This window comes from Drosophila suzukii, chromosome 2L (genome assembly GCF_043229965.1).
Source record: "Drosophila suzukii chromosome 2L, CBGP_Dsuzu_IsoJpt1.0, whole genome shotgun sequence".
Taxonomy (NCBI): domain Eukaryota; kingdom Metazoa; phylum Arthropoda; class Insecta; order Diptera; family Drosophilidae; genus Drosophila; species Drosophila suzukii.
Window position 1 is genome coordinate 9736518 of NC_092080.1, and position 24952 is coordinate 9761469.

General features: G+C 41.4%; 6 protein-coding genes and 1 long non-coding RNA gene across 10 annotated transcripts; 4 read left to right on the plus strand and 3 right to left on the minus strand.

Moving 5' to 3' along the window:
- Window positions 1-243: 243 nt before the first annotated feature.
- l(2)34Fc (lethal (2) 34Fc) lies at window positions 244-2961 on the minus strand. The gene is made up of 2 exons (XM_017071750.4): window positions 2844-2961; window positions 244-889 (listed from the first exon to the last, which is right to left on the minus strand). The coding sequence occupies exon 2, from the start codon at window positions 885-887 to the stop codon at window positions 408-410; it is 480 nt and encodes a 159-aa protein (XP_016927239.3). The 5' UTR covers window positions 888-889; window positions 2844-2961; the 3' UTR covers window positions 244-407.
- Window positions 2962-3713: 752 nt separating this feature from the next.
- On the plus strand, window positions 3714-4929 carry LOC108011541 (uncharacterized). The gene is made up of 2 exons (XM_036822685.3): window positions 3714-4003; window positions 4058-4929. Exons 1-2 carry the CDS (start codon window positions 3811-3813, stop codon window positions 4162-4164), a joined length of 300 nt encoding a protein of 99 aa, XP_036678580.3. The 5' UTR covers window positions 3714-3810; the 3' UTR covers window positions 4165-4929.
- l(2)34Fd (lethal (2) 34Fd) lies at window positions 4273-6708 on the minus strand. Its single transcript, XM_017069259.4, has 3 exons — window positions 6551-6708; window positions 5368-6491; window positions 4273-5307 (listed from the first exon to the last, which is right to left on the minus strand). The coding sequence occupies exons 1-3, from the start codon at window positions 6614-6616 to the stop codon at window positions 4326-4328; spliced, it is 2172 nt and encodes a 723-aa protein (XP_016924748.3). The 5' UTR covers window positions 6617-6708; the 3' UTR covers window positions 4273-4325.
- Window positions 6709-7142: 434 nt separating this feature from the next.
- Window positions 7143-11234, plus strand: Rab14 (RAS oncogene family member Rab14). 2 transcript variants are annotated; one of them, XM_017090306.4, is made up of 5 exons: window positions 7143-7441; window positions 9616-9729; window positions 9789-9969; window positions 10022-10204; window positions 10440-11234. In XM_017090306.4, the coding sequence occupies exons 2-5, from the start codon at window positions 9624-9626 to the stop codon at window positions 10615-10617; spliced, it is 648 nt and encodes a 215-aa protein (XP_016945795.1). In that variant the 5' UTR covers window positions 7143-7441; window positions 9616-9623; the 3' UTR covers window positions 10618-11234. The 2 variants fall into 2 exon arrangements, with proteins under 2 accessions (XP_016945795.1, XP_016945794.1); XM_017090305.4 differs by lacking the exon at window positions 7143-7441 and adding an exon at window positions 9398-9554.
- Window positions 7789-9254, minus strand: LOC136116985 (uncharacterized). Of its 2 annotated transcripts, none has more exons than XR_011603941.1 (3): window positions 8970-9254; window positions 8830-8898; window positions 7789-8539 (listed from the first exon to the last, which is right to left on the minus strand). It is a non-coding gene; the product is annotated as an uncharacterized lncRNA (long non-coding RNA). The 2 variants fall into 2 exon arrangements; XR_010654147.2 differs by having other exon boundaries at window positions 8845-8905.
- Window positions 11235-11883: 649 nt separating the features above from the next.
- On the plus strand, window positions 11884-14340 carry Pgant35A (polypeptide N-acetylgalactosaminyltransferase 35A). Its single transcript, XM_017069560.4, has one exon. It carries the CDS (start codon window positions 12019-12021, stop codon window positions 13921-13923), a length of 1905 nt encoding a protein of 634 aa, XP_016925049.3. The 5' UTR covers window positions 11884-12018; the 3' UTR covers window positions 13924-14340.
- Window positions 14341-14740: 400 nt separating this feature from the next.
- Window positions 14741-18261, plus strand: spel1 (DNA mismatch repair protein spel1). Of its 2 annotated transcripts, XM_017090332.4 has the most exons (7): window positions 14741-14891; window positions 14950-14999; window positions 15061-15845; window positions 15911-16998; window positions 17056-17288; window positions 17357-17912; window positions 18040-18261. In XM_017090332.4, exons 1-6 carry the CDS (start codon window positions 14843-14845, stop codon window positions 17903-17905), a joined length of 2754 nt encoding a protein of 917 aa, XP_016945821.3. In that variant the 5' UTR covers window positions 14741-14842; the 3' UTR covers window positions 17906-17912; window positions 18040-18261. The 2 variants fall into 2 exon arrangements, with proteins under 2 accessions (XP_016945821.3, XP_065721061.2); XM_065864989.2 differs by having other exon boundaries at window positions 14742-14891; window positions 17357-18261.
- The last annotated feature ends 6691 nt before the right edge of the window (window positions 18262-24952 follow it).

Sequence of the window (24952 nt, forward strand, 5' to 3'; positions counted from 1 at the left end):
TAAATACTCATAAAATGTAGGTATTATACTAATCGAAGTTTCCAGAACTCGAATTTTTTGGTGGCAAATGGTGGCTTGGGTTATGGAAGTTCGACTGTAGCTCAGAATATCAGATTACGGACTATCTTTTTTACCGTGTATGACATTTTTTTTGTTTAATTTCAGGAACGTACATAGCTACAAACTATATAATCTGATACCTTTTATCTGAACCAAGTTATACATAAAGGAAACCCATCAAACTACACTTTTTTCATCAACGAAATTTTGTCCACTTTATTTTCAAGAATACTACGTTCCAAAACTAATCGGAACATTAACGGTAAACATAGACTTGTAGGATTTTAGACGAATCATGAATATTTCTTATAGAAATGTTCTATCACAAGCACTGGAAACAAATCCGCCTACTCCACATCGACGTCCTTGGTGACGCGACCAACCCAGTAAACGAATCCGGTCTGGACCACGGTGGCCATGAACTTCACATTGCCCTTGTAGCCAGCTGGAGGGATCCAATCGAAGGAGATGCTGGTCAGCGGGCTGCCCTTGGTGGCCTTCAGGTGGGTGAGGGTGTCGTCCTTGGCGGAGCACTCCAAGGTCTGAGAGTGCTTGGGGTCCACCACCTGGAAGTGGCCGACGACGCGGTTCTGACCATCACGAGCCTGGATCATGAAGCCCAAGAACTCCTCGCCGCCCAGGGTCAGGGTGAGCTTCTCGTCCCCGCGCACATGGGGCGGACCGGTGATGCTGTACGGGGGCTTGTCCGTCTGCAACTTGGCGCCGTGTTGTGGGGTCAGGTCCCGGCAGGCAGCCTTTGGAGCACCCTCGGAGTAAGCGTAAACACTGATGGCCAGGCAGGCCGCAACTACAAGCAGGCGGAACATATCTGGTGGAAGAAAAGTAAGAAAAAATATAAAACATTACTTAACAGTCTATAGTAGGGCTATATGCAGATTATATTTATATCCATCATTCGATTTTAAAAATGTCATAGTTAATAGTATTTTTAAAACTACATTTGCTTTTAATTTTAAAATAAAAATAAAGGAATATGAAATACTTTCTTTGACTTATCAAAAATGAATAAATGTTCTCATTTAAATATTAAAAAATAAAACAGTCTCATATTTATAAAAGCACTTTTATAACTAAACCTGTTTAAAAAAAATCTTGAACTATTATACCTGAAACTACTTAAGTTTCTAAAATAGCAAAAGTATAGCATTGCTTAAAAATCCTTGTTCGCACTGGTTAGTAAGCTCTTTATTAACAAATATGTTTGAAGTTGTGGTCAAACATTTAAATCGTCTTTTCAATATTATTATTGTTTAACAAGTCTCATGCAAAAATGCAACAAAGTTAAATCCAATTCCTAACCAATTATACAATGCTGCCGGTTATTGTTTAAATCTTTCCAATAACCTTTTTTGCGTTTTCTGTGCATGCTATTTAATTGGTTTGCTAGTTTTTCATAAATTAATTAATTAACATTTCCACTCAAGTGAGACTTTTTCGCTGGCCTTGGCCAGCTGGAAGTTTTCCTTTGACAAGTTTACATACCTATACGTAGGCAGTTACAAATATATTGAAAACTAGCTCCAATTATGCAGGTTGACAAACTGCAACGTTTATTATGCAGTTTGTTCAGTTTCTGCTGCCATAATGGGTATGCATTCGGCCTTGACTGTTGACTGTCAATTTATCAACAAGATTTAAGATAAGGTTGTAATTTGCTATGGAAACCAGCTACGCTAGGAACCCCAAATAGAAGACTCGTAAACTTCAACAAAACATTTTAAGTGCCTAAATGAGTTGAAATTAACTTAACATTTCAATCACGCTCGGCTCATAAATCTTCAGATTCGCAGAAATAAGAAACCACAAACAAAGAGCTTTATTCAATATTAAAATTGGCCAAGATGCATGTTGATTAAAACCGATTTTTTAAAAATCATCAAACTGGTTTTTCAGACGTAAACGAAAACTCTATAAAGCCCAAACCAGTTTGCAGTACATTTCCATAGAAGAGTAACTTTATAATTGTTTTTTTTATATATTGTCATTACCATTCGATAACTCACGAATAGAAATGAATGTGACAATTTGAAAAACGTGAACAACTAAGAGGAGCTGAGTACTTCCTCAAAGCAACTTCAGGTTCAAGGTGGATGGGGGTCTTGTGGAGTACCGATCTGATTGAATATCGGCCTCCTCCACTTTTGTCGCCATGGATGCCAAAAGACCTTGTCAAGACCGGGCCGTAAGCCAAGCCTCGATTTGTCTTGCAATATGCTAAAGTTCAGCTTTGGACATATGTACTGGTGTCTACGCCAAGTCTCGCTTCTTTATATATATATTTATTTTTCTTTGCTTTTTTCTGTGTATTTATGGGCCTTTGTCCAACCGGTTGCCAGATTTGTTTAGATAAAATCTCAATACATAGTTGTTTAATTTTTATTTTTTTGTGCCAGTCATTACGCAGAGGCCTCAATTAGCCAACTTCTATAATGGTTCGGAAAACATTATTATTAGCAAGTTGGTGGGATGGAATTGCTGAAGCTTGAAAATTCTGAAACTATTAATGTCTGTCCCCAAATGGGAGTGTTTTAATAAAGTAAGTAATTTTAAAAAGTACCATGTTACTGTATAGATTTTGTTTTTAAAAGTAATTCACTTTGAAAATTAAAATATATAACTCCTAAGAATGATTAGAACTATGTATGTATTCCCTTTAAAGGATTTTTAAAACTTCATTAGCCTGAGATTATTTGCACAAGAACAACACTACTTCGGTAATCATTTAGGATCTTAAATAAAATAAATTGCTAAACTATTTTTACCTTCCACTTAAAAACACACACAAACGGAACAGAAGAAAAACTTGAAATGCGCTGAAAATTCTAAAACAGCTTCCTATTTATACCGAAAACTGATCAAAATTATTAAGTAGCTTTTGCAAAGACAACTTTGTAAGCCGAGCTTTAAACCCTGCAAGTTGGCCAATTTAAAAGCTCAGCTTGTAAATTGAATTCATAACGCTTCATTTAGAGTGCGGCTTAGTCTGTTACTAAATGTTTACTTTAATCGAGAAACCAAATGGCAGAGCAATTAGCAATTTTTATTGAGTTAAGGGAGAAACTTTCTAAAGATTATTCGCTAATAAAAGTTACAGATGTTCAATGGAAAGCTTATGGGTAATACTTATAGGTCAACCACCAGCGATATTCTAAGACCTGTTCCGGGTGTTTGTTTTTTATTGGAAGTCTTCCGATTTTTTTAACGATGACTATGACAAGCATTAGAAAAATTTCTTTAAGAAGCCATTTCTTTATCATTTCTGTTGATTCGAATATTGAGATGATTTCATGTAAGTATAAAAAAAAGTTAATTCCTTATTATTCCCTTGCGCCTTTCTTTAAATATTTCCATATGGTCTTATTTAAAAGACAGGTACGTCACGATCTGCGGAAATAAACCTTATTCCAAAGTCTTATCTTATATGTTATATCAAATATATTACCTAAATGTACCGGAGACCGTAAAAGAGTGTTTAGTTATTATTTTTATTTTAAACTGGAAATTTTATAATAAGCTGATTTCCTAACCTTCGTAGACCAGCGTAAATATAATATATTTTGATCCTGATTGTTTTATATTTTGTGAGCTAGAGTGATAAGAGCGTTATTTTTGACGTTTAAAATCCAAAATCGCAGAAGGCGATCCCTAAAATGTATAAAATATAAGAAGGCCAAAACAAACTGACATCACAATTCTTGTCTGGGTTCCATTGATAATTGACTTGTGAACATGGGTGCAGAGCAATCGGCCGTGTTGGCCTGCACTCAGACGGGAATACAGGAAGAACATCTGAAACTTGTTAACTCGGAGCTATTTTTCAGCTCGTACTTTGAAAAGATGCGGAAGCCTGTTACGGGTCCTGTAACAGAAGCGCTTTTACACTTGGTAGAACATTTGCAAAAGCCGAGAGCTGTAGTTAATGGTAAGACATCCGTCACTTGTTTTAAATATCATTACCAAATTATTATTACCAAAGCTGAAGAAACTCAATTGGTCCAGGAGGAAGGTAATAGCAGTGAATATGGCTTAGATTCGGAGTACAGCGATGACAGTGAAGCAACAAACTCTGATGTTGAGATATAGCCTCTGCAGGTAGCCAAATTCGGTTCCATTTATGAATATAACATTCCTTATAAAGAATCTATCTAATCTTTTGCAGACCCCCTACTATTAATCAGTACTCACTATCAATTGAACATTAATTTAACATATGATTTTATGTACAGAACTAATTGCAATTTGTTTTACTTAAAATTAACCTTCTTCAGTCTCAGCGACTTGATGGGTCTGACAATGCTCCTTCGCTCCTCGCGATGCTTTTTCAGCTCCGCCTCGCGTTTCTTGGCATGGAACTGTGATTTCTTCTGCTTGTTTATTTCGAATGTCATCTGCCGATTGCCGAGGGAGCGGCCCACATTGGTCACTTGGCCCTCCAACTGGGACATGACCTGCACTCGATCCTGCAGGCTAGCCTTCTTGATGCGCTGCTGTATCAGACTACTGCCCTGATGCTGATCCAGAGCGGTCATGGTGAAGCGGTTGCCATTGGTAGTGGGTTTTTGGGTGTATCCATTCGTGTGGGGTGTTGTTTCGGAGTCTGCAGGTTTATCCTCAAGCTGCTCGTCATTTTCTTCTTCCAATTCCTCCTCTTCCTCACGCTGTCGTTTCACCTGCTTGTACGCCTGCTTCATTTCCTTGACATACTCTCTTCGGTCGTCATCGTCGGAAGATGCTTCGTCACCGCTGTCATCCTTTGTCTCGCCATCGCTCTTCTCGAAGCCAAACAGGTCCTCGTCGTTGTCGCTTTCCTCACGCTGCTGAGCCTCTTCGGCATGGAGTTCGGCCACAGGAGCCACTTCCACACGCTTCTTAAGTTCCTTGGCCTTGGATTTGTCCAGACGATTGAGAACAGGAGCCAGCAGACGATATTCCTCGGCAGACTTGTTAACAGCAAAGTCAGCGTTCTCGAACATGGCCTTGAAACGCGAGTCCTCCAGCAGATTGGGCACATTTCGCTGCTTGGAACTGTTGGAGGGATTTGCCTGTTCGTCCATAATCTTGAGAGCCAACTCTTTGTTGACCTTGGGCAGCTTGGATTCGATTTGAAGGCGGGACTTGCGCTCGCTCTCAATTTCTTGTCGGATCTTGTCCTTCCGGAAGCGGTCAAAAGCGAACGGTTCCACCACAGCCTTGGCTTTGTTGTATAATCTAGCGTCCATAAAGTATCTAGGGGATTTCAAGGGATTAGACAATACTTCAAACCACTGGTATCCTTTTTAAACTTACCCATGCATATAACCCTTAAGCAGATTGCTGCCAACGAGATGCTCCATGCCCAGTTCCGCCAGCTCCTTGGCCGTGACGAACTGGTAGTCATCGTAGACATTCTCCACGACCTCCGATTCGATCTCCTCGGTGAGGTTGTCCAGGAAGGAGCACCAGCGGGGAGCTGGTCCCATGGCAGGCACATAGTATGTCATCATCTTCACATCCTCCTGAGCCACGAAGAACATGCCCGTATCGGGAATGGTGCAGAAATCATTGAATGACGTGGTGGACTCGACATATGCGATCTGCTTGCCCGTCTGCTCGTCCCACAGCTTTAACGTGGCCTCGTCCAAGCTGTAGACGGCATTCTGGGCAGGATTGAAGGCCAGGCGCTTGATGGGCAACCTATTTAAATGGTTCTTCACCAGCAGCGGTTGCTTGGCACGAATGTCGTAGATGAGGACATGACCCGAAGCAGTGCCCACACCCATGTGCAAGCCATTCCGGAATTTGAGGGCCGTGACCGAGGGAAACTCCTTGACGCCCGGCAGCTTCATGGCCACATCCAGGGTGGCGCAGCGCTGCTTCGTCCGCGGGTCCCAGGCCTCCACGGTGCCCTCTTTCGTGCCCGCCAGCAAGAGATGGTGCTCGGGATTTACTTCGCAGGCGTTCAGGCAGCTGGCATCCGTTTCGAAGGGTTGCAGGAACTGGCCGCGCTCCAAATTGAGCCGGTAAATGTCCTTACCCACGCCCACAATAAACATGTCGCAGCTGGGCTTGTGGTACTTCATATCCCGCCCGAATCGCGGAATCCTTAGCCTGTAGTGCCGCCCATGAGCCGCATGGATCTCCACGTAGCGGTCGCACTGCAGGAACACCATCTTGCTGTAGTCCTCGCTGATCACCTCGAAGGTGGTCACCTCGGAGTCAAAGCAGCGCTCAAATTTTATGGACAGGTTGGACACCTCGAAGCACTTGACGCGCGGCTTGTATGTACCGGTGGCCAGGATGTACTGCTGGTCGGGGCTCATCCGGATGCTGGTGCACACGCCGGGCATCTCGAAGTCCTGGATGAGCTCGATCTGGCGCCGGGAGTCGACCTTCTTCTTCAGCTGCGACCGCTTGCGGCGATCTGTGAGCCACTGTAATGGAGATTATGTTGGATTATGTGCCTTGGAAGGGGGTTTATTCTGGTACTCACATCCGGCACCGACTTGCCGGCGCTCAGGTTGTAGATCTTCACATCGTTGACTTCGTTTACGAACATTTTGGCCGTAATTTGGGAAGATCCTACGACATAAACAAACCAAACCCGCAACACGTGCGCCCTACAGTGGTCTCTCAGAAATATTCAAATATACCGAAGAAATAATACAAACGGTCACGCTAAAAATAACCGATTTGAGCAATGATACTATCGATAGTTTTTCGTTCAAGTCCTTGCTCATTGGTATAACTGTCATACAAAAAGGCATTATTTAAAACAAACGAAAATAAATAAATAAATTATGGTACGTGACTTATAAATAAAAAACCACGACTGCTTAAGTTGGCGAAACATGCCAATTTGTGCCAACGAAAAATAAATAAAATGCGTAATTTCAGAATCAGTATAACAGATGAAGGAAAATAAAAAATATCACAAAAATCTCTCGATAGGTATGTGTACGCACTATAGCCCAAACGGTCTCACTAGCCTAGCGGTGTCACCCACCTAGAATTTTAGAAAGACCGTATATTTTGTTTGGTATATTTGCAAAAGTAAAACTGGTATATTCCACTGCTGCTCAGTGTGACCCCTCAATCCAAAGCAAAACAAAGAGAGTGTACTGATTTGCATGTAAATCGAGCTGCAAATTCAAAATAATTGCAATAATAGCTCTTTTCGCACGAAGCCAGTGTGTGTAATTGCACGGAACTGAGCTGCATTTTGCATTGCCAAATTGGCAGAGAGTCGCTATCGAATTCCGCCCAAGAAAACAACAATACGCAGACACACACACACGCATCCAAAAGACCCCCCGCTCTTCGTAACCGCCCTACATTCCGCATTCCTTCCGCTCCCTAAGGTGAACTAAAGTGATCTAAAACGGTGAGTAATATTTGCCGTTTTCCTTAAGCCAATTACGATTGATTAAATTACGCGAAATGGTAATGGAAAACCATCCGCAAAAGGGTGACGCAGTGCAGCAGTGGGTGCTCCTGCTCACAAACTTTCCCCCGTGCTCTCACTCTCTCTTGTTTTCGTCGTTAGGCAGCCCCCGCCTCCTCCCTACCCAGCACTTCACATTGTTGTTTTTGTATACACCCCCTGAATGCTTTGGTACCCTACCGCAGGGTATTACGTTTTTCATTACTGGTTTGTCACTCAGAAAAGTTCAGATATCAAGGGATGGTTTTAGTTCTAATGCAGTGTTTTCTTAGAAAACCAGTCTTATATTTTTAGGGAATATTGGCGAAGCCCCAAGCTTTTGCATCTATCAGACTTATTTCTCTATAAACTTTCCATATTAAATGACGAATCTAACATCCCTGTAAAGAATCCACATTATATCTAATGCACAACCATTGTAAAACATAGTACACCTCAAAAGAACAGTTTATAATTTAAGATATATTGGTGCTTAACTTAAACTCTCTTAAAAACGAAACTGCCGACAATAAAGAGTAGCTTCAATGGAATGTTCCTATTTGATAAACGTGTTTCTTAGAATATATAAAAATTTTTATCGAAGCTTTTTTGCTTTGTTTTGCCTTAACGCTTTTAAATGGGGTTTTTCACTATATTATTTTGGTTTCTTTTAACAGGAATTTGTTTTTTTGCGAGTTTTTTTAAATCCAATTTTCACTAACAAAAAGTTTTTATGGAAAAATCAATGAAAACTTAAAGGGTGTTATAGCATAGAAAGGGTATAAAAACCACGGCTATGCGAAGCTACATGTGTTCCATTCCATTTTTTTCGCATTGTTATGGGAGCGCCTTTGAATTTCCTATATGAGAAGGGCCAGATGATCCACTTCCATGCAACGCAATTCGCAAATGTGTATGTGCAAGCTCGAGGATTTCGCATTCATTGATTGCTCCACCGATGTGTGGCCTTTGGCGCTTGACTGATAAGACTCGAGACCGAGACCCACTGTTTAATCTTAATTGCCCGCCGGAGAGTCTATAAAACTGATACTTTCTGGGCTGTTTGACAAGCAATGAAACGTGATAAGAACTTATAATAGCTGAAATTTGTTGCTTCCTTACGGAACTACTTTTTTGACATGATGGAAACATGATATGTAAGCCTTAAGAGTCAGATGAGTCGGAAGCTTATCAAGAAAAGTTAGAAAAAATTAAGTAAGTACTTTTTAAATATGTATGTATCTAAAATAAACATTTGTACCTTATACAAATATTGTTAAACCAATTCTATAACTAAATCTCACAAACTTCTTTGGTATCTTATCATGTTTCAAGTGTAAAATACGTACATATGTAGTACTTACTTAAAAAATTGATTTCTATTGATATTCCTTAAATCCCACGTACAGCTGTAAGAACTAAAGACTGAAAAATTAAAAAAAATCCTCAATTCTATGATCAGATTTCATATGAATAATTTAGTACTTACAATTGTGGAATAATCAATTATGTATTCTCCAATGAGTGACTTTACTGCAATCGCTATCCGCTTATAGCACTGAAATTCCCACGATTACCAATCGACCTTGAGCCCAAACCCTTTCGACCTGACTGAAGGGTTCGCTTCATCAATTTCAAGCTCCGCTCGACTGCGGTTCAAATCAAAGGCTTTCGAGCGATACTGATACTCCAAAAACCCAAAGTCAAGTGGTATTGAGTGGTTTTACCCGCCACTCTTAAAACATCAGTTGGCTCTTTTACTTTATTGTGGGCTCCAGTTGGCAAATAAACAAACCCGGTCGGCTGTTCAAACACAAGCATGCCTTAAAAAAGAAATATCGGGGCCAGTTCGAAAAAGGGGAACAAAATGTGGAGCTGACGCAGAACAAATTAATGCAGCGCCTCAGTTTGTTGATAAGCACCGCCTGCGGTTGGACACTCAAATGAGCACCTGGCACAGTGATAGTAAACCAATTGCTTGGGTCGGAGTTCATTCCCGTGGATGACAAGATGAGCAAAGTGCGCAGTGTGGTTAACAAGCTGCACGAGCGCATAGACTATTTCATTGAAAAATGTGGGAAATACCCGCCTAAAGTCTGTAAGATATTAACAATTGTTTTGGTTGTTTTTTGTAGGTCCCAACATGACTGCAGCGCCGTACAACTACAACTACATCTTCAAGTACATCATCATCGGTGACATGGGCGTGGGCAAGTCCTGTCTGCTCCACCAGTTCACCGAGAAGAAATGTGAGTACTGTACACCAAGAGACCTTATCTAGAACTAAAACTTTCTGCTTAAACTTTAGTCATGGCCAATTGCCCACATACGATTGGCGTGGAGTTCGGAACACGCATCATCGAGGTGGACGACAAAAAGATCAAGCTACAGATCTGGGACACAGCGGGCCAGGAGCGCTTCCGGGCTGTCACACGATCCTATTACCGGGGAGCAGCCGGTGCTCTGATGGTCTACGATATTACCAGACGGTAGGCAAAAGAAGACTACTCTATTTTCTATACTTAAACCTGTCGATTTCAGTTCCACATACAATCACTTGAGCAGCTGGCTCACCGACACTCGCAATCTCACCAACCCAAGCACTGTGATCTTTCTCATTGGCAATAAGTCGGATCTGGAGAGCACTCGCGAGGTGACCTACGAGGAAGCCAAGGAGTTTGCCGACGAGAACGGCCTCATGTTTCTCGAAGCTAGTGCTATGACGTGAGTAAAAAATGTCTGGCTATACCTATCAAAATCGAATAGAAGTGTTTTCAAACATAATGTTGCTGTAATATCTTTGATTTTAATTTCAAAAACATGGAAGCTATTTCCCTTTTTGATTTGTAAATATTTATCTTAAGGGTTACTGTTTCAATTATCATATCTTTATCTTTATAATTGAGAACAAGACCTTCTTTATGCTGATATATTCTAATTACAATTTCCCCCTCCACAGTGGCCAGAATGTCGAGGAGGCTTTTCTAGAGACCGCTCGCAAGATTTACCAGAACATCCAGGAGGGTCGGCTCGACCTTAACGCCTCAGAGTCCGGAGTTCAACACCGGCCTTCGCAGCCCTCACGGACTTCGCTAAGCAGCGAGGCTACGGGCGTCAAGGATCAGTGCTCGTGCTAAATGGATGCACCTTTAACTTTACACAACCCTAGATATACAAATCAAGTTTTATTTTTAGCCGACTCGTAATCTACCGAAGCCCAAGCTAAAACCAATGTATGTAGTTCAATGATTCGATTAAGCATTAATGTGTGAGCCAACAACAGCGACAGCAACCACATCAAAAAAAAAAAACACAAAATATAAAAGCGCCCTTCCCCGATAATAAGACACAAACACTTCAACATATATAATATCGATTAAGCATAAATATTAAAAAAAATTGGACACGTTTGTTGGTTAGTGCGAATATTTCTCACGCATCGTTAGAGAAACCAAAGTTTTGACTATGAAATTTCGAAAAGTTTATCGCTCTTTTCTAAGCACCAACACTCGTTTGGCCCCAATATATAGCTAAATACGTTCGATAGACCAAGATTTCTGTTAGTTGTATCCCTGTATATATATGAATTTTTGTATCTCCTTTTATCTATCATATTTTGTTGAGTATTTGTTGTAGTCGCGTGCAAGGAAGGGAGAAAACGATCAATGTTATATGAATATTAACGATGTATTAATGGCATACTGCAATAGGTAATAAAAAAAACCGGTATTTATAAAGCCCCTACCAATAGAAATGAGCTTGTTATTTAAACGTTTTTAAATTATGCGACGGTAAGGGTTTTTCTTCGTATTTGGGTACAAACTTTTAAGCACAGGAATAACAACCAATATCCCGAGAATGGGTCGGTACGGTGGTACGATTATGAAAGGTATGTATGTAATATAAACTATACGACCTCCATTACCTTTGATAAAATTATGATTATACCGATATACCTATAAGCTAATTATTAAGCGTGGCATTTGAGACAGGCATTTAAAAATGGAATATTACGTTTATGGAAATAAAAAAAATTGTTTAGAAAACGAAAGAGTAATATTTAAAAAGTAACGGCGTCTTAATTTACCATTTTATGGAATACCCTTACTTTTGACTTGCGTATAACAGCACTCTTTTAGCCATCCAGTGCTGACAAATCACAATAACTTTTTTGGATAACTAACATTTATAGCAAGAAATCGCAGTTACATAGCTATAAAACGACGTTTCTTCGGTTCTAAAGGTCAGATTGGCATAATTTTTCTTGAGATTATTCTTAAAATTATATCCTAAAAGAAAATAATATTACAAAGCGTATACCGTAGCCGGTTCAAATATTTCCTCAACTTGGCTAAAACGGCGTTCAAGCCTTTTAAAGAAGTAGCCAGATTTGGCGGGAAAGAAGCGCTATTGCCAGCCCTGGTGCCATCGCCCGCAGCTGAGTCGTCGCTTTTAATTTATTCCGTTTATATCATGAAAGTGACGAAATAGCGGTCTAACCAGCCAGCCAAAGGGGCAACGTAAGCGAATCTCCACCTATGATGCAAATCAAGCGCCTCCTCTGCAAGTCCTGTGGCCTGGGCACCCTTCTGGTGGCGGTCGTCTGGCTGCTGGCGCTCCTTTTCTACTCGCACAGCCTGAGGAGCTCCATCCGGTCGGCGGGTTGGAGGATCGACAGAAACGCCACGCCACGAGCAGAGCTAAGCTACCAGGCCAGGGTCACCGTCGGATGCACACCCAACGAAGCGAAAAACACCACTGCGGCAAAGGAATTCCCTGGAGATGCCAATCCCCCCAGTGATCCCGAGCAACTAGAGCTTTTGGGCGTGGTGCGCAACAAGCAGGACAAGTACATCCGGGACATAGGCTACAAGCACCACGCCTTCAACGCCCTGGTGTCCAATAATATAGGGCTCTTCCGGCAGATTCCCGACACCCGGCACAAGGTCTGCGATCGCCAGGAAACCTTGGAAACGGAGAACCTTCCCCAGGCCTCGATAGTCATGTGTTTTTACAATGAGCACAAGATGACCCTGATGCGGTCAATTAAGACGGTTTTGGAGCGCACGCCCAGCTATCTGCTGCGGGAGATTATTCTGGTGGATGATCACAGTGACCTGCCCGAACTGGAATTTCATCTGCACGGGGATCTGCGTGCCCGCCTGAAGTACGACAATCTGCGGTACATCAAGAACGAACAGCGTGAGGGTCTCATTCGATCCCGCGTGATTGGAGCCCGCGAGGCGGTCGGCGATGTCCTAGTCTTCCTGGACTCGCACATTGAGGTCAATCAGCAGTGGCTGGAGCCGCTACTGCGTCTCATCAAGGCCGAGAATGGCACTTTGGCCGTGCCAGTCATCGACCTGATCAACGCCGACACCTTCGAGTACACACCCAGTCCACTGGTGCGTGGAGGATTCAATTGGGGCCTCCACTTCCGCTGGGAGAATCTTCCAGAGGGCACTCTCAAGGTGCCCGAGGACTTTCGTGGCCCCTTCCGCTCGCCCACCATGGCCGGTGGTCTGTTTGCGGTGAACAGGAAGTACTTCCAGCACCTTGGGGAGTACGACATGGCCATGGATATATGGGGTGGCGAGAATATAGAGATATCCTTCCGTGCCTGGCAGTGTGGTGGCGCTATCAAGATTGTTCCCTGCTCCCGCGTGGGCCACATATTCCGGAAGCGTCGTCCGTACACCTCGCCAGATGGAGCCAACACCATGTTGAAGAACTCGCTGCGATTGGCTCACGTCTGGATGGATCAGTACAAGGAATACTATCTGAAGCACGAGAAGGTGACCAGGTCCTATGACTACGGAGACATCAGCGAACGGCTGAAGCTAAGGGAGCGACTGCAGTGCCGGGACTTTGCCTGGTACCTGAAGAACGTCTACCCAGAGCTCCATGTGCCGGGCGAGGAGTCCAAGAAATCGGCGCCGGCACCAATGTTTCAGCCTTGGCACTCGCGAAAGAGAAACTATGTTGACACATACCAGCTGCGACTGACGGGAACGGAATTCTGCGCCGCTGTGGTGGCTCCCAAGGTGAAGGGCTTCTGGAAGAAGGGCAGTTCCCTGCAACTGCAGCCCTGCCGGAGGGCGCCCAACCAGCTGTGGTACGAGACTGACAAGGCGGAGATTGTGCTGGACAAGTTGCTCTGTCTGGAGGCCTCTGGGGATGCCCAGGTCACGGTGAACAAGTGTCACGAGATGCTTGGGGATCAGCAGTGGCGGCACACTCGCAACGCCAACAGTCCCGTCTACAACATGGCGAAGGGAACCTGCCTGCGGGCATCTGCTCCTGCAGCAGGTGCCCTTATCAGCTTGGATCTGTGCTCCAAGACGAGCGGAGCGGGTGGAGCCTGGGACGTTGTGCAGCTCAAGAAGACAAAGGAGGAGGAGGACAAGGCCAGGAAAGCAATCAAATCGGACAAAGCGCTGTAAGCGAGGAGTTGTCCTGCTGGTGTATTGCAATATTAGACTGATATCTGTTTAGGGCAAAGTGTATTACGTTTAAATAGCCAGTATTTTTCATGAAATTTTTTAATAAAAAGTAAAGAACAAGTATGAATTGTACCCCGGAAGTAAGAGTTATCGCCAACTCGAGGTCTCATGAGAAATCTTTAAGCAAACACGGATGTGAAAAACAGGTTGTTTCCAAATAATTCACCAATATTAATTTTTGTCTGAATATGTTGATGATCGGATCATGATTCATAATGCAAGCCTTAAAAATTTAAGCGTAGTTTATAAATTCATTTCAAACATATCTAGTAGATAAGTATCATTTAACTGTAAAAGAGATCTTATAATGGTTCTAAAACTGCATATTTTTAAAAATAAAAACATTGTTCAAAGCAATTTTTGGTTTGTTTTTTCTTAATTATTACACCTTAAAAATCTTATAAATTAAAATGTAAACTGTTTACCCAAGCCTTCAGTAACTCTGAAATATATGTAATTTCCAAATTATAACACAAGTTAATTTTAAAATTTGAAGAAGTAATCTTGATAATTTTTTCGGTTTATACTTTTAAAACAAAGAAGTTCTGCACTGAAAGGAATAACCCAAGAAACAAATTTCTATTAACCAGGAATTGTTGTTAGTTCTATAAATTTAACGTGTTTCTGGAAACCCAAATATGTATTCGTAAAATAACTTACTTTGGATTGCGGTCAGGATTCTCTGAAATTATAACTTATACTTTTTTTCTGAGTGTACAATTTTTCCATGTTAAATTTTCGGTATTTTTGTATACATGAAATGGTATTTCGCGTGACGCCATCAACGGGCACACTGTATTTATGCTAAAAACAGGCGCCAATTTGTGTGATTTGTATAAGCAATTTTAAAAGCCGAACCATGCAGGCCAAAGCAACAGACAGCAGACAGGAGCCAACGCTGCATATGGGTAAGACTCTAAGTAATTAAAATATTGCATTGTTATCTAATTTAATTGCCTTTTGTAGACACAAATGCGCGTCGCAATTTCATCAAGTATCATGCAAAACTAGGCGAGGTGAGTGTTAAAAATCTTATGTAAATCTGGTTAAACTGCATTCTACGCCGTAACTTTGCAGAAACCCGGCACCACAGTGCGTTTCTTCGACCACTCCGATTGCTACACGGTCCATGGCAGCGATGACTGTGAGCTGGTGGCCAAAATCGTGTACAAATCCACGGCCTACATAGGCGCCCTGCTGCCGGAGGACAAGAAGGAGACGCTCCAGTTCGTGTCCATGTCCAAGAACAACTTCGAGCTGGCTGTGCGCGAGTTGCTCCTGGTGCGGAACCTCCGCGTGGAGGTGTATGTCAAGAACTCCACTGAATGGGAACTGGAGTACCGCGGCTCGCCCGGCAATCTACTGCAGTTCGAGGACATACTGTTCGCAAACAAGGAGGTCCTAGTAGGCAACAGCATCATTTCGCTGCTGGTCAAACTGGAGGGCGGTGGCCAGCGACGGGTGGGCGTGGCCAGCGTGGAACAGAACGACTGCAAGTTCCAGCTGCTCGAGTTCCTCGACGACGACTTCTTCACCGAACTGGAGGCCACAGTGGTGCTCCTCGGACCAAAGGAGTGCCTGTTGCCCAGTCTGGAGGGCGACTATGCTGCCGTGAAGACGCTGCTCGAGAGGAATGGCGTCATGATCACCGTGCCCAAGAAGAGCACCGCAAACGATTTGCTGCAGGATCTTAACCGCCTGTTGCGCTTTGCCAAGGGGCAACAGGAGGACGCCACAGGCTTGAAGGAGCTCCAGCTTCAGCTGGCCTCCAACGCCCTCAAGTCGGCCATCAAGTATCTGGACCTGGTTAACGACGCCGGCAACCTGGGGCATTACGAGATCAAGCAACTGGACCTGAAGCGGTGAGTCGGGGAACAGGTGTAAGTTCTTAATTTAAAACCAAACTAATGTAAATATTTCCTTGCAGCTTTGTTCACTTGGACGCGGCTGCCGTGGCTGCGCTGAACATCTTGCCCAAGCCAGGCACCCATCCTTCCATGCCCTCGTATCGCTGGCAGAGCATCCTGGGCGTTCTGGACCATTGCCGCACACCGCAGGGACACCGGCTGATGGGTCAGTGGGTTAAGCAGCCACTGCGTAGCCGTGAAATCCTCAATGATCGTCACAATATCGTCCAGTGCCTACTCGAATCGCCGGATACAATGGAAACACTCAGCCTGGATTATCTAAAGCGTATTCCCGATATCCTCATGTTAACCAAGAAGCTGATGCGACGCAAAGCAAATTTGCAGGATCTGTTCCGCATCTACCAGGTTATTCTGCGAACACCTAAGATTTTAAAGGTTCTGCTTGAGCTGGATAACTCTACCATAGAGAGTGTAATTTGTGCGCCTTTTAAAAGCTTCCTTGAAGATCTGACTGGTCTTAAGCAGATGGTCGAGCAGGTGGTTGACTTTGAGGCCATCGAAAGGGGCGAGTACCTGGTGAAGGCTTCGTTTGACAGTCGACTGATGGAGCTGCAGGAGACCATGACAGAGCTCTACTCGAAAATGGAACGGCTACAGGCCAAGTGCAGCGAAGAGTTAGGTTTGGATGGCAAGAATCAGGTGAAGCTAGAAAATGTGGCAAAGTTGGGACACCATTTTCGCATTACTGTGAAGGATGACTCTGTGCTGCGCAAGAACAAGAACTATCGCATCGTGGATGTCATCAAGGGCGGCGTTCGCTTCACCTCCGATAAGTTGGAGAGTTACGCCGAAGAGTTCGCCAGTTGTCGCACGCGCTACGAGGAGCAACAACTGTCCATTGTGGATGAGATCATTCTGGTGGCTGTGGGATATGCTGCCCCACTTACTTTACTAAACAATGAGCTTGCCCAGCTTGACTGTTTGGTCAGCTTTGCAGTCGCCGCGCGCAGTGCTCCCACTCCCTACGTACGTCCAAAAATGCTGGAGGAAGGTGCACGCGAATTAGTTCTCCAGGACGTGCGTCATCCATGCTTGGAGTTGCAGGAGCATGTCAGCTTCATAGCCAACAGCGTAGACTTTAAAAAAGGTATGGTGTAATAGAGATATATTGTAAATGAAATTCAAAACGAGAATTTTATTTCAGAGAAATGCAACATGTTTATCATCACTGGACCAAACATGGGTGGAAAGAGTACTTACATTCGCTCTGTGGGAACCGCTGTCCTGATGGCCCATGTCGGCGCTTTTGTACCCTGCAGCTTGGCCACAATCAGCATGGTAGACTCCATCCTTGGCAGAGTAGGAGCCAGTGATAACATCATCAAAGGATTGAGCACATTTATGGTGGAGATGATTGAAACTTCCGGGATAATAAGGGTAAGTGCCACAAGTCATTTAACTATAAACATCTCAAGTTGTTAACATAAAACAATTCCCTTTTCCAGACTGCTACTGAAAAATCATTAGTAATCATTGATGAACTGGGTCGTGGAACATCTACCTACGAAGGTTGTGGCATTGCCTGGTCAATCGCTGAACATCTGGCCAAGGAGACCAAGTGTTTTACTCTGTTCGCCACTCATTTCCATGAGATTACGAAGCTAGCAGATTCACTACCCACTGTTAGGAACTGTCATATGGCGGCAGTGGCGGATGCGGATAATTTTACGCTGCTCTATCAAGTGCGTCCAGGGGTCATGGAGAAGAGCTTTGGCATTCAGGTGGCGCGATTAGCCAACTTTCCCGAACATGTCGTCCAGAACGCGCAAGAGGTGTATAATGAGTTCGAGGACGAACACGTGGACAAGCAGAAAAAGGAGGACAAAGCACTGCTGGAGAAGATTCAAGTGGCCATACAGCAGCTGTCGACAGCCGGGAATAACGTGGATATCAACGTGGAAGACTTGACCCAGCTGGTGACGCAGTTTACCAAGGACATTGAGCAGTTGGACAGTGATTACTTCAAATCCGTGCTGGCCACTAGTGAGGCTTAGAATGGAGGTAGGGTTTAGGGTATTTTTAATAAGGCAGTATTACTTACAGAAGCAGTTACTTTGTTTTTCATATTCGAATATATTTTCCTTATTTGCTGAAATTCAATGTGATTCATTTTTTGCATTCTTTTTAGGTTGTAAACCATATTCTTTCGCTTACAAGGTTTCATCAAAGGTTTATAAAAAAATCTAGTTGTATAAACGACTTTGTTAAATTACTATTTCTTCCATCGAATTAAACATTAAAATACTATAAGAGCGATCAACCTAGGAAGATGATGTTTAAGTTTTGTATCTGCAGAAAATTTTCTAATACCACATATATTTTAATAAATTATCGCCACTCTAAATACATACATATCCATATGTATATAAACTACGGTCAGAATATTAACACCGAATGCTTTTAGTACAATTATTATTATTATAGGGTTCATGGATGTGATGTTTATAACCAATACCGAGATGAATCATCGTCTAGCGAGACGCTAAAATAATTCATGTTCCATAGCCGTCACATGATTTGGAAACACGGTGATTTGTGTGTTACAAATAGCGCTATTTCTTCGGCTCCATGTGAAGTCACATTGAACACGCTTTTTAACACAGCGCAAACTACAAAATACGAGCCTGACAAACTGTCAATTTAATCGGCCGGGTTTTAACCTCAGCTGTCACTTGGCTTAAAGCGCCGCCGTTCCGTTGGCCCGATCTTTAGCTCGACTGTCATTACCAAATTCAACTTAAGTGCTGTCAAAAGATAATTACCGTTTCGGCTTTGATTTTTCTTACCTTTTTTACTTTGAGACAACTAAATGACAACAGCTCTCTGAAAGGCCTAAACCAGTTTGTCGCTGCCTCTTGTGCTGTGATTCAATAATATGGCTAAAATGGTCGATAATGGAATTCCTTTTTTCGGTCGAATATAAATAAATATATTGAACAATTAATTATAAAAAAATTTAAAATAATTTTATATGACTTCAATATGATTTGAATCTGACATTTTCAAATGGAATTTTGTTATTCTTATAGGGCTTAGTTTTTGTACTTTATTTAATTTGATATTTACTGATGATTCGTAAAAGATAACTTGCTTACTTTATGCTTTTACCAATGGTCTGATAATGTATGATGTTTACAACGCATTTTTTACTGCTGCCATAGGATGAATTATAGCTAAAAACTAATAAATCGGAACCAATTATAATATTATAAAGAGAGATTGTAAACTTAATTAATGCACCCTTTAGCTAGACTACAAATCTGACTAGAAATCTTCGACACGACATTATGGCTTTGTTTCTGATATATTCCTCTGCCCGTGGCTGTGCACACATTCAATTTGATATCGCATACTCAACAAACATGGCGTGTTAGCAACGCTTAACAGCATCCAAAATTGACAGGCAACTTTAAATATATTGCATTTGCGGCCAGTTCGGCATGCTTGTCTGCCACGATTAGTGGCAAGCAGCCAGCCAGCGAGGCAGCCTCTCCGATCCGGCTTCATCTGCGTCCTCCATCTCCATTTCCAGCTTCTGCTCCTGCTCCTTTTAAGCCAACTTCATTTGGGTGAATGGGGCGAAGACGTCCGATGCGACGCGACGCGTACAATTATTAATTTGATACGATATAATTGACATGTTGCCGATGCCAAAAAGGAAGCACTAACATGTAGCCAACAACAACAACAGCGGCAGCAGAGGCAGAAGCAACAACAAGGTGAAACCTCGTAACGTGGCCAACAAGCTAAGCCAGAGCGACGCATATTAACGCCATGGCTTAGAGACAAGGACCGATCCGGCTTAGAGATGACACTTGGTCATTGACAATCTTCTTTTTGTTGCTTTTAATTTTTATAAATTTTTTTTATATCTATAAATGTAAAAGTAAGGTTAAAAAAATATAGGTTATTATTCCAGGTATTTTGTTTTTAGCTTGTAGGGTTAAAAATGCGTCACAGAAGTTTTTAAAAAACTTTTTTTGGCAAATTCTTTGAACAACTGAGTTTAGGTGTTGCCTACTTATTTGGATTGCAAAACAATTTGTTTCATTTATAGGAAATAATCTCTTGGGAAATTTCTTCTGCCTGATATTGTATATAATTAAATTAGTACATAATGGCCAAGTTTTGTTGCCAATTATTTATCATGGTTTAACTGATGCTCAAATCTCTTTTAATGCCCATCTCTAACGTTTCATTTTCATGCTCCTGCCTTTTTCACCGCCGGCCTCTCGTTTTCTGGCAGGCAGGCGTGTAAATTGTTTTTACTTAATCGTTGCGGACACAAACGCACATGTTGTTTGGCCACAGCAAAAGCAAGACAGGCACTAACAACGAGGCTAACTTGCCTCCGTTGCCGATCGCCTTTGATATCTGCTTGGCTCTGTGGCGCGCTTTTGGTAATTGCACTTCGTCTGCCGCTTCTGTGTTACCAGCTTTGTTAGCCACAACCATGGTCAAGAAAAAAGTTGCTTGGAAAAGGTAAAAAGTGGTATGGAAAATGGCACCCCATTTAACATAATACATAATAATAATTTTACAAAATCCATTTTTTAAAGATGTTTGTACTTAGGGATGTTCTGTACGTGGATATTTAAGTCATTAATGGTAACCTAACAAATTTAATATAATGGTTTGTAAGACATGGACGTAGACTTCAAAGTTTATCACTCATACGCTCCGTTGTCTTTTATCAAAAATGTATCCTAATAAAGGTTTGCTATGAAAAAAAAATGTTTATAAGGCTAGAAATGGTAGAACTGTTTCTTTTAGACTGGTAGACGTGGTGTATTTTCTAAGAAATCTTAAAGACCATTAAACTAAAATGTTTCAGTTTTTGAAAAGGTGGGTAAAAGATTATAATTTTTGGTCCACTCTAATGTACATATTTGTGTGAGCATTTATTGTTTAAAAAATATATTTACGTCCGTACTTTTAGTTTGCAAAATAAAATTTTTACATAAAAATAAAATAAAAATAGTTAAACAAATAATTTGTATAAAATGTATTTATAATAATTTTGTATCTGTCCTAAGTTTAGATTTTCTTATCCTTAGTTGTCTTCCCACAACGTGTTAATTTGCCTATATTTACAATGCTGTGGTTTAATTTGGTTTCTATGTTATTCATACGCCCATGACTGTAAGACTAGGGGCCAGTTTGTTTGTGGAAAATTGTTATTTGTTGCTGGTAGCCTGTCTTGTTGTTGGGGACTGTTGTTGTTTTATCCGTTGGCCAACTTCAGTCGGTCAGACATGCAAATTTTTTGGTGTGTCTAATGTTAGTTGTTTGTTAGTTTTTTATGCAAATTTTCTTGTTTCACTTGACAAATTGTCTGTTCGACTTAATGATGGAACGTAGGTTGGCGGTAGTTGAGGTCCGATCGGGGGCAAAATGATTATGTGCATAGTAGTTTGGGTTTATGATTACGCTTGATTATATATGAGCCACGTTGGTACAGGTTTTTTCGAGAAAGTTTTTAAGTTGTGTAAAGTAATTGATGTGAAAGGTTGTATTTTTTGCTCGGAAGAGATCCTTGCATGGTCTACCTTAACAATATTTATATTACACTAGACGGGAGGGGACAAAGAATATTTGTAATATTTTTGTTCAACATTTGAACTTTGTAACTTATTAGTTTATAACTGAAAATGGTGAAGGACTTTAATCTAAAAGTAGGCGAAAAAAGATAAGATGATTACAAGATACAAAAATGGTGATATATTGTTTTTATTTTTTAATTTTGTATGTATTTCTTAATCATAATCCTTCATAGTCCTTTTTATAAAAATGTAAGCAATTTAATCTAAGCTCTGGCATGTGTGTTTCAACATATAGAGGGTTCGACTTAAGCTCCCATCCATATTATCACTAAAAACACCTTTTCAGTTTGTCTCGTGTTTGTATCCCATTTATCCACTCTGACACCTTGCACAACAGCCTTGGTCCCCCAATTTCCTTTGCAGCACGGCCAATCAATTATAGTTATAACAGGCAGTGAAAAGGGAAAATCATTAAAATCTTATCTTTTAACCAATAACGTGGCAGATGGACGGATGCCCCCCAAAACGCCTGAGACGAAATGCCCGCATCAACATCTATTATTAGTGGCCATATCAAAAAATGATTAGCAGAGCCGCCAAAGTCGAAGTCAAAGCGATGGTGTTGGCCCGAATGGATCGGAGAAGAAACACAAGAAATTATGAAGACAGACAGGGTATGGCTGGTTGGATGCACTGCATCCAAGAGACTGATTATAGACTTTAAGGTGTAACCGGGGAGAGAAAACTACATAACACTAATTTCATTTTAAACGAACAGAAACGTTGCCATGCATATAATTTAAATAATTGCATAGGCGCTGTGAATAGCCCGGCCATTGATGATGTTATCATGTTATGTTCGCATACGATCCACACTTATACTTAGTTGCTGTCTTACAATCTTATCTACAATTTCCGCTGGCAGCTGCTGCTGGTAACCGACGCTCCTGGTTCCCCTTAATTATAATGTATCGCCTTAATGGGCCTTACTTTGCCGCCGGCAGCCGCTCTTTCTCCCCAAAAAAAAAACATTGTCTTTATACTTTCCTGATTATTGGGTACTACGGGAGGAGCGCCATTTTAATCCACTGATAAAACAATTTACTCCACTCATCTGGCTCGTTCGTTCACTGGTTCCACTGCCTAAATTATGGTTACAAAATTTTATGAAGCCATTTATATCACTCACAAGATGTGCCGCCTATAGCATGTACTATAATCGATGGGTTGCACCAAGAGCTCTACTCCTTTTACTCTGCTTTCTGCACCTCCCTTTCAGTACTTGTTTTCAATTTATGCCTACCAAGAAAAAAAGAAATCGCCAATGAGGGTAAGCTTTTAGTTATGCAATTACTGTTTACTTGCCCATACATCGAAATTAAATAATGATGGGAATCAGTCGGGTAGTTTAAAACATTTTCGGATGCCATAAAATTAAGTTATTTTTATGGACCAATATAGGGGTACCTTTATACAACAAACAGTTTTTGTGCAACAAGGCGAAAACACCAAAGTCTTACTGAGTTTCGTAGAACAAATCTTGCTATGTAAAAAAATATAATAGGAGGAAAAACTAGCATTAAATTATTTTCGTTTAAATATGCATTTTCGGATGCCATAAAAATGAAGTTATTTTTATGGACCAACATAGGTGTAAAATACCGATGTAGTACTGCGTTTCATAGAATAAATCTTGCTATGCGTGAAAATATAATGTATAATGTTATGTTCATTTAAATATGCTATTAATTTTAATCTTTTACAACTTACGATAAGGCCCAAAGTTGATTAAAATATTTTAATTAAAATTTATCGCCATTTGGTATATCTTGGCATCTAAATGAGATTTCCCTTTTAAACACCTTGACCACGCTATCGCGTTTCATATAAAAAAGCCTAAATTATGAATCAAATATCATGTCCCGGCCTTATAAAGATGTTTTCATGAATAATTTTAAAGCAGTGTTTCTTTTTTTTCCAACGACCCGACACTCCCGTATTATGGCAAGTGATTAGCTGGAAAGAAAAATTACTGAAGAAACCAAAAAAGGTGAACAAATGTGGGGGGGAAAAAAAAGAAACGTGTGCAATTTTTATTTACCAACACTCGAGAGCGGCTAACACAAATTTAACACTGGCCGCCGCCAATGTAGCCATCATGCGGCATGCAATACGCTCGACTAACGAGCAAAAACAAAAAAGCAGCACCGGAATGGAGTGGAGTCGGAGTAACTGCAACATGGAAACTACCAAACTGCCTTCTCGTGGTAATCAATTTTAAAATTTATGACAAAATTTGCAGCTTTAAATTATGCCATTAAGCACGGCATGTAACTCATATCGTCAGGCTGCCCGACTGCCTGGTGGCGGCTTAAAACAAGAAAAAGCCGAAGGAGAAACATGTTAACTGCTTTCCTTCGCCGCAGTGCGAGTACACTCAAAGAAACAGCATAGTAAAATATTTTTGGACACTTTGGTGCCTCAGAAATCGTATAGTTTTGAAAACACCTTTAAAGGCGCCTAAAAGTATGCAGTGATAAAGGACGTCTTTCGAACGTAAAAAAATTGTTGCATACTTTTAGACACTTTTAGAAGAGACTCTAAAGCTCTAGCGAATTCTTTAGCACCCTCGACTAATGATCTATCCATCCCATTTTTTATAATGAACAAGTTTCACCTTATTGCTCATTTTTTCTCCTGGTGTAGAGTGTATGGTGTGTGTGCCCATGCAATGGCGTTTGCATTATACGCTCGTATTTCGCCACATTCAACAACGAGCTACAGAATGACGGGTGGCCATAACTCATGCCCGATGCCCCATTCCGCTCCATTCCACCCCAATCCCCCCCATACCTGAATGGGGTCCACGTCCACCGTCTGAGACCTGGGCAGCAGTTGTTGCAATTACAACTGGACACCACATGCTACAGCTGCCTCCTGTGCCGTTGTATTCGTGTGTGTGTGTTTGTGTGTTAAATATTGCAATTTATCACGCAAATGCGTTTTTCAATTTTAACATGCCGCCAGGCATCATAAAAACGTTACAAACCCACAATATGAGCCAAGAGCCACGAGTAGTAGAAAAGCGACATGGGGGTAAGTTGAGCCCACAGATGATGAGGTATCATATGCTGCACGGCAAGAAACATTGATATGATAAGATCTTTCGATTATATTTCACTTTAAGTGGTTTCTACTGGAAGGCTTTTTAAACTAAATGATTTTTAAAGTGGTAAAATAACATTTAAGCATCGGGAGGATAGGATCCATTGGGGGTTCCAAAATTTGGTTGGGGGGTATAAGAAAACAAATTATTAAGTAGAAATCAAAAATTGGAATAAAACCTATTGCATGTACTTTTTTTTTGGGCATAGGATGATAGGATCATCATGTTAGGATCATTACTTAAGAAACCTAACCAGATTTGTGCTCTGTCATATTTCGATTACTATTCTTCGGTTAGAACTACTTTAATTGGCTTAAAAAAATTATAACAAA